Raw genomic sequence first — 8,949 nt, 5'->3', positions numbered from 1 at the left:
AGCACTTGCCCCAACAGTCTCTTACAGGCTATCCGGGGGGGGGGTCTTTGTCTTTGTTTGTGACAGATCGGAGGGGAGCTGCGCTGTGCGTTGGCTGATGACGATTTGTGCGCGTCTCAAATCTGATGATGACGACGGCGGCGATGATGATGATGGTGGCGTGTCTGTGTTGGCTGATGATGATTTGTGCGCATCTCAAATCTGATGATGACGACGGCGGCGATGATGATGATGGCGTGTCCGTGTTGGCTGATGACGATTTGTGCGCATCTAAAATCTCACGATGACGACGGCGGTGATGATGATGATGATGGTGGTGGTGGCGTGTGCGTGTCGGCTGATGATGATTTGTGCGTGTGCCTGACGCAGAGCGGAGGAGAGCTGCGCTGTGCGTCGGCTGTGGCACGCACATCCAGGACCCGTTCATCCTGCGCGTGTCTCCGGACCTCGAGTGGCACGCCGCCTGCCTCAAGTGCGCCGAGTGCGGCCAGAGCCTCGACGAAACGTGCACCTGCTTCGTGCGCGATGGCAAAACCTTCTGCAAGCGCGACTACAGCAGGTGGGCGAGCGAGCGGGCACGTGGGTGGGGTAAGCACGTGCGTGGCTGAGTGATCGAGCACGTGGGTAGGTGAGCTCCAGACGCGTGGGCGAGCGAGCGAGCACGTGGATAGGTAAGGGGCCGTCTATAAATGACGTCACACACCTAGGGGGGGGGGGTGTCAGACATTTGTGACGATGTGTGACGAGGGGAGGGGGTGAGAAATGTGACGTCACATCAAATGCGCAACTTTAAATAAATATAGACGACACGTTCTACTTAATTAAATGGACGTTTTAATAAACGTTTTCTCCTACAACATCAGAGTGCAGCGGCACATTAAATACGCACTACAATGACAATAGTTTAAAGCGATTTGAAGCATGTTTATTTTTTATTTGGCGGGGGGCATAGCTTTGTGACGTCATATTTGAGGGGGGGGTCTGACTTTTTGTGACGCCGTGTGACGAGGGGGGGGGGGCGTCAAAAATCGTCCAAAGTCGCGTGACGTCATTTATGGACGGCCCCTAAGCAAGTGGGTGGCTGAGTGAGCGAGCAGGTGCATTGGTGAGTGATCGATCACGTGGGTAGGTGAGCTAGCAGGCGTGTGGGTGAGCGTGATTGGGTGAGCGTGTCATTGGTACTGGTTGGCCAACACCACTGACAACCGCCTTTGTCTCCCTAGTGGCGATGTTTACACACCGCACCAGGTACCCATTTGAGGCTGAGTGGACCTAGGGGAGGCCCGGAACAATCAATTCTCTCACATAAATCCCTCTGGCGATGTATATCATCACTGGCGTTGGCCGTGAGCGGGAATCACACTCGGGCCTCCCGTTAGGTTCGTTGCTTGGTCACGCTTACGCCTGTGCCACCACTCGCTCTGACACACACACAACACACGGGCATTTACACAGACACAAATTCACGTCCGCTGTGTAAAACTCTCCCATGGATAACGCTGAACCCCATCATTTAAATGCGGCCACTTAGCTGTCCCATCTCTACCCCGCGGGTATAAATTACATAGTTACTTAGGTAAACGAGACGCTGACCCCTGCCCAATGAATCACTCGGCCCTGGCAGCTTGGGTTTCATAATTCCGCCATAAACCCGCGCACGGCTCTCCGTGTCTGTGTGTGTGTATGGGGAGCGGTAGTGCAGCGGTTAGCGCACTGCGCTATGAACCTGGCAACCCGGGTTCGATTCCTGCTCACGGCCAACACTGCCAGTGACGATTATCTGAACCGGTCCTGGGCCTCCCCTAGGTCGACTCAGCCTGAAATGAGTACCCGGTGCGGTGTGTAAACATCGCCACTGGGGAGACAAAGGCGGTCGGGCATGGTGCTGGCCACCCACCCCCCTCGTGTACCTTGCCAGCCTTCATAGGCGCTCGCTAACAGCACTTGTCCCCAAAAGTGTGTTGCAGGCTACACGGGTGACCTTTGTCTAGCGAGTGTAAAAATCGCCGCTCTCGTATCGGCTTCGGTGTCGCATTCCTCAACGCAACACATATTGGTTATTGGACGTGCGGTGTCCGGTTTCCCTTTGGGGACGCTGTGCCACCCCAACGGGGGTGTAATGGGTGAGCGCCCACTGGGCTTGCAATGTGGGGCGTCGCAGGTTCCCATTCGATGTCAGCTGAAACGATGGTGCAAGTTTTTAAAATTCCTCCCCACACACCCCCCTCCCCCTTCTCCCTCCACCTCCACTCCCCAACCCGTCCGCCTCCGTCCGTCCAGCGGCGTAAACGGGCTGCGCCGCGGTCAGACGATTCGATCGGCAGGTCACGCGAGGTGGGGTAAAGCGTGGGCGCTCTCGCCGCCTCTTCCGAGTGGTCTCACGGGAGAAGTGGACCCAAAAAAAAGCTTTCGTGTCTGCAAGGATTCATATTCTTAGGTTTTTTTGGTAAAGTCACGTAGGTAAAAAATTAAAATTAATAAAAGTAAAATAAATATAAAATAAAAATCACGACGTTTCGGAGGCAACACAAGCCGCCGTCTTCAGGTGGAACCGTCACAGCACGATTGCTGTATCAAGTAAGATAAATTCCAAAAAAAAACCTTCAAGAGGAGCACCGCACGGCTGACTTATCGGAGGCCCTGAGGCCCTAGGCAGTGGTGCGATCGGGGCAAATGCAGGGCGGCACCTTAACGGGTTTTTCTTTGGGTCAGGTTGCGTATATACGAATGTGTCGTTTAGCCACCACCACCCGACACAGCCAATTAGTAAGGTTTGTGATGTGAAAGAAATAAAAAAAAACGTGGCGATTAGCTATTACTCGAGGCAAATCGCCTGATGAAGCTGGTTGCTGTAGTCACCAGCGAAACGTCACGGTACTCGGTTGCAAATGTTGACGGTTTACTCTGCAACTCGCCGGTGTGCTGAAGTAGAGACTAACTGGCACGTTAATATTGACGCGATCTTACCCAAAAAAAACGTTCGTTATTACGAACAATATTGGTTGTGAAAGCCTACGCGCTACCCTGGGACCATAACTGCTTAGCTTATGTTTCTCATTGGAGCAAAAACAACGGGCCCGGGACAACGCGCCGTTCCTCAACAGGCGAGGGGGGCAAACAAAAATCGACAGGAATTTCCGAGCGGCGTGTCGGCGACAGGATAGAAGAGGTACAATAGCGCCCACCTGCCCCAACCAAAGTGGGGGACCCCGCAGAGGAAGAACCTGTTTGAATTCTCTATTTAACAACACGCGGCAGCGCTCCGTCAATTACCAACACACAGCGTCGCTCTGTTGACGGCACGGCAGGCTGTTCGGGATCAAGTGCGCCAAGTGCAACGCGTCGTTCAGCAAGACGGACTTTGTGATGCGCGCGCGCTCCCACATCTACCACATGGAGTGCTTCCGCTGCGAGACCTGCTCGCGCCAGCTGCTGCCCGGCGACGAGTTCGCGCTGCGCGACGGCGGCGGACTCCTGTGTCGAGCCGACCAGCACCACGGCGGCGGTGGCGGAGGAGGAGGCGGTGGCGGCGGCGGCGCCGGCGGTGCCGGAGGCGGCGGCGGCGGCGGGCTGCTCGGAACGGCGCTGACGCGACCGGGCAGTCCGGTGCACTCGTCGAGAAGTCTGCACCTGTCGGGTGAGACCGAGTCGCGGTCGCCTCGAATCCAACATTGAACACAACATTTCTTTAGAACCGAGAGTGCTGCCTTCCACTGTATAAACCAGAAGGCACTTGAAGGGTTCTGAGAGGTAGATTTGTGATATCGGCTTCCAAGTGTCATTTTCCTAACGCTAAGGGTTGTACCCGGAAAGTACATTTCATCTTCCAAAATAAAGTATTTTTTGGGGTTAGATCGCTTAAATATATAAATGTGTCGTTAAAACCCGCCACCACCCGACACAGCCAACTAGTAAGGGTTGTCAAGTAAACAGAACATGCCAATTCGTCACTAGTACAGCACACCGGTGTGTTGGAGAGCCAAGCCACAACATTTACAATCTGAGTACGACGTTTCGCCAGTAATTACAACTAGCTTCATCAGGCGACAGCCAGATTTGTGGATAAGTCCACCTGTCTAGTTTCTTATATAGAGGCATAGATGTGGTGACCACACTTCTGCGCTTTTGCGCAAAGTGGGGGGGGGATTAATGAGCCAATGTACATTATACATGCACATTATGCGAGCCCTTTGACCTTGTCCTTCCTATCCATTGTGTGTATTAAAATAGGCGTACCAACGGTAATCCCTATTGAAGTACTGTGCCCTGTATAGACATGCATTTAAACAATGTATTATTTGATGATTCGCTTCCACGCAGCACTAAGTCGGTAGCTATCCGAGCGGTTTAAATTATTTTGATTTCTTTCAACTTTGCTAGATTATCTAATTAGTCTTGGCCAGTAGTAACTAGAAGTTGAAATGGGATTACAGTTGGTATGGCTATTTTAATACACACAATGGACAGGAAGGAAAAGATCAAAGGGATCGCATAATGCACATGCATAATGTACGTTGGCTCATTAATCCCACCCCCCCCCCCATCTTGGCCTCTATATAAGGAATGAAACAGGTGGACTTCTCCACAAATCTGGCTGTCGCCTGATGAAGCTAGTTGTAATTACTGGCGAAACGTTGTACTCAAATTGTAAATGTTATGGCTTGGCTCTCCAACACACCGGTGTGCTGTACTAGTGACGAATTGGCGTGACAACCCTTACTAGTTGGCTGTGTCGGGTGGTGGCGGGTTTTAACGACACGATCTAACACAAAAAACCCCTCTATTATGGATGATATTGGTCGCGAAAGCCTACGTGTTATACATTTCATCTCGTGACGTGACGCTGACCGATAGCACGATTGCGATTAAACCTGGCTAAAATGACGAGATAACAATAATTAAAGTAACATCACCGAATCCCAATTCTTTCAGGACTCGTGGGCGGTGGCATCGCTGGTGGTGGCGGCGGAGTTCCAGGGGGGATTCCGAGCGGGCCAGAGAAGGCGACGCGGGTTCGCACGGTGCTCAACGAGAAGCAGCTGCAGACGCTGCGCACGTGCTACGCGGCAAACCCGCGGCCCGACGCGCTCATGAAGGAGCAGCTCGTGGAGATGACTGGCCTGAGCCCGCGTGTCATCCGCGTCTGGTTCCAAAACAAGCGCTGCAAGGACAAGAAGCGCAGCATCCTCATGAAGCAGATGCAGCAGCAGCATCACGCCGACAAGACGGTAACGATTGCTCGCTCCTTGTCTCCTATACCGCCGATGTGCAATGGTACTGGCTACGGAATCCTGCATGCTAAGGCATTGTGATGTTGTTGGGCAGGCCTACGCAGAAAGGCTTTGCAGTATTGTTGCCCAGGCCTGTCCACTAAGGCTTTGTGGTGCTGTTGCCCAGGCCTACTCGCTAAGGCTTTGTGGTGTAGTTGCCCAGGCCTGTCCACTAAGGCTTTGTGGTGTTGTTGCCCAGGCCTGTCCACTAAGGCTTTGCAGTGTTGTTGCCCAGGCCTGTCCACTAAGGCTTTGTGGTGCTGTTGCCCAGTCCTACTCGCTAAGGCTTTGTGGTGTTGTTGCCCAGGCCTGTCCACTAAGGCTTTGTGGTGTTGTTGCCCAGGCCTGTCCACTAAGGCTTTGCAGTGTTGTTGCCCAGGCCTGTCCACTAAGGCTTTGTGGTGCTGTTGCACAGGTCTACGCACAAAGGCTTTGCGGTGTTGTTGCACAGGCCTGCGCACTAAGGCTTTGTGGTGTTCATATTCTTGGTTCTTTCGGTAAAGTCACGTAGAAGGGAAATAATAAAATAATAAAAATATAAAACAATAAAGATTCTCACGACGTTTCACACCTGATGATGATTGCTTGTGTTGCAGTCGAAACGTCGTGAGAATCTTTATTGTTTTATATTTGTATTATTTTATTATTACCCTTCTACGTGACTTTACCGAAAGAACCAAGAATATGAATCCCTGCAGTCACGAAAGCTTGAAATCAAAACTTTGTGGTGTTGTTTCACAGGCCTACTCGCTAAGGCTTTGCGGTGTCGTTGCAAATGCCTAGATGGTGAGGCTTTGCTTTGTGGTTGTGCAGAACCTGCAGGGCCTGACGGGCACACCGCTGGTGGCCGGGAGCCCTGTGCCACACGAGGCGGCGATACCGGGGAACCCCGTCGAGGTGCAGAGTTTCCAGCCAGCGCCGTGGAAAACACTCAGCGAGTTCGCGCTGAGCAGCGACCTCGACCAGGGCCCGTTCCAGCACCTGGTAAAAATGACCATCATTATTATCATTGTCAGCAGTTGCTACCACGGTGGCTGCAGCAGCAGTACTGCTATCATAATCTTTAGTTGTCATCATCAGCAGCAGTTGTTGCAGCAGTAGATGAAGCTGATGCATCAATGTCAACATCATCATCAGCAGAAGCAGCTGCTATTTATATAAAAATCTACACATATGTGAGCGTGTGCCTGTGAATGCGCGTGATCTGGTGTGCAGCAGTAGTGTAGTGATTCGCTCACCCATGTTGAGGATTTGGTCTAACAGACTGACTGTTTTGTCTTTTATATAATGTGTTCAACCACCACCACACTGCAGGTCACAACGCCTCACACTCTGTTTCTTCCTCCCAAAGTTCTCGTAACTTTGCTCAATGCAAAAAAAATGTAGTAACTCTTATTTATCACAACTTCTATTTTACCGTTTGTTGATCGCCACTCAGCATTTCAGGCCTTTGGGCCTGTGCTCAGCAGCTGTTATATATACAGGAAGTCCTCTAACGATGTAGATTCATTCCTGAAAAGTGCCGCGTTAAGTGAAAAACGTGTGAAGCGACAATAATTTCCCCATAATTAACGTAACGATAAAGTTCGGCAAGTAACGACGTATGTGCATACACGGTAAGATGGCGGGACAAATAACTTAGGGTTCGCCGCCACGTTACTTTATCGTTCTGCCTACTGCAATATCGTACCGCTCAGCCATGCTGCTCAAGAAAGTAGTTCGTCGTTGACCACTCAGAAACCGCGTTATAATGGCGCACGTTCTGTGTTATAATGGAGTGCATTCTGTATTATAACGGAGCGTGTTCCGCGTGATAACGGAGTGCATTTTGTATTATAACAGAGAGTGTTCCACATTATAACAGCGCGTGTTCCGCGTTACAAGGCCGCGCTTACCGAGTTACAACGGCGCACGTTGAATGTTGTGCCAATAAGTGTTCCCTTATGGAAGGACAGCGCTGGAGAAAACGCGTTATAGTGTGAGTACTTACCGTGTGAAGATCCACACGGGGGAAACTTTGCCTCTGCTCAACGTCTCCCCTCCCTCTCGTCGTTAGATGGGGTTCTCTGACGGGGGACCCGGATCGAACTCCACCGCAGGGAGCGACCTGGGCTCCATTCCCTCCCAGCTCCCGGACACCCCAAGCAGCATGGTGGCCAGCCCCATCGAAGCCTAAAACAACAACCCAACATGGCCGCGAGAACCATGACCACCTCTACGTTGACTCCGAGCCTCTTCCGCTCCAAGCCCAGCAGCTAAGCGAGCCTCCTTTAAAGCGCTTCTGCTTAACGCCATCAGCCCAGTTTTTTGTTTACGTAGCTTACGGAGGAGGCATTGAAACTAAATTATATTACCACGGGGGGTGGAAAATCGGCTGTTGCGTCATGGACAGCGACAACTGTTGAGTTTGGGTGGTGAAAAAATTAATGTGTTTCGTCAGAAGAATGAACGTAGCTTCGTTCGTCCGCCGTTCGGGAATATAATAGCCACTTGAGGTCATATTTTATCTTAATTTACATCTCAAACGAAGAGGTCATCGATGAATTCACAATTTTCTTAAAGCTCTGATCAGCCCGTACATTCGGGAATCGTTCGACTGTCAAGCCAGTCAGTGAGCATCCTTTATTTTAACCAGGGGACGAATTCAACCTGTTGCGACACTTGGCACGTTACCTCTTGTGCAAGGGTGACCTAGGTATAGTCACGGCTGTGAATAGCCGTGGCTGTGGCACGAAACAATTATTATTTTTGTTGTTTTTTGTTTAATTGGAAGACACGGCGAGCTGGGGAAAGTGCAAGAATGAATTACAAACGACAAAAAATAGTAAAAAAAAATAGAAAGAAAAATGTGAACGGACGTTCAGAATCACGCTGCATTTCCCCGATCCAACCGAAGCCACTTTTGATTTATTTATAACTGCGTCACGACCCGCGGCTGAGACGCCCGCAGCTTCCCGACTTGGCGCGAGGAGGCGTTGATGTAAAAAACAAAAATCGGCGGACTAACAACCGAACCGTTAAAGTTTGACTCGCGACGGTCGTGAAGATAATCGTCCGCAACTGTTACTCCACTGTGTACGCGTGGGACGAAGAGCCACCGAAAAACTACAAATGTGAAAATTCTCAACTTGAAGGAACGGGAAGGATTTGAATGGGTGTGGGGAGGGGACTGGGGGGGGGGGGGGGGCTCATGGTCATATATAATTATCGGAGATCCGTTCGTAAGATGGCTGTGGTCTTAGTGACTTGTAGCACTTTAAAGGCTCCATGTCCATTCATCTCAAGCATGCTTGGCCTCAACACTTGATAGCCATTTTGTAAATTGACTGCGTTGGATTTTATGACGTTGACATTATTGATCATGGCAATGGTCTGATGGACTGGTGATAAGTGTGTGTGTGTGCGTGTGAATGTGAGAGCGAATTAAACCAAGGTTTTTCTACACGAGGTTAATCCACGCGGTGAAATATTCTCTTCTGCTGTTACTGTATTCTCCGGATTTTTTACAGCGCTCTGGAAAGTAAGAAATGCCCCCCAAATTTTGCTTTGAACACAGGGGACAAAGGGTGTCTTTAGTGTTTAACCAGACTGGGTTGTACGAGGAGCTCACACGTTTTTGAAAGATCTGAAAACAATTTCCATCACGGTGAGCTCCTGCGACGGATAAGGTTGCATTGGC

General features: G+C 50.8%; 1 protein-coding gene across 1 annotated transcript; it reads left to right on the top strand.

The window, feature by feature from the left end:
• Nucleotides 1-359: 359 nt before the first annotated feature.
• Nucleotides 360-7,446, top strand: LOC144946039 (insulin gene enhancer protein ISL-1-like; the record flags this gene model as incomplete). Its single annotated transcript, XM_078874779.1, has 5 exons — nt 360-559; nt 3,309-3,637; nt 4,933-5,228; nt 6,084-6,254; nt 7,327-7,446. Coding segments are annotated over 5 exons (1,116 nt in total), but the record flags the coding sequence as incomplete, so codon positions are not given.
• Nucleotides 7,447-8,949: the final 1,503 nt, after the last annotated feature.

Source organism: Lampetra fluviatilis, chromosome 39, assembly GCF_964198595.1.
Source record: "Lampetra fluviatilis chromosome 39, kcLamFluv1.1, whole genome shotgun sequence".
NCBI lineage: Eukaryota > Metazoa > Chordata > Hyperoartia > Petromyzontiformes > Petromyzontidae > Lampetra > Lampetra fluviatilis.
Note: the sequence above shows the minus strand (reverse complement) of the source record. Positions and strands in the feature narration are given on the sequence as shown.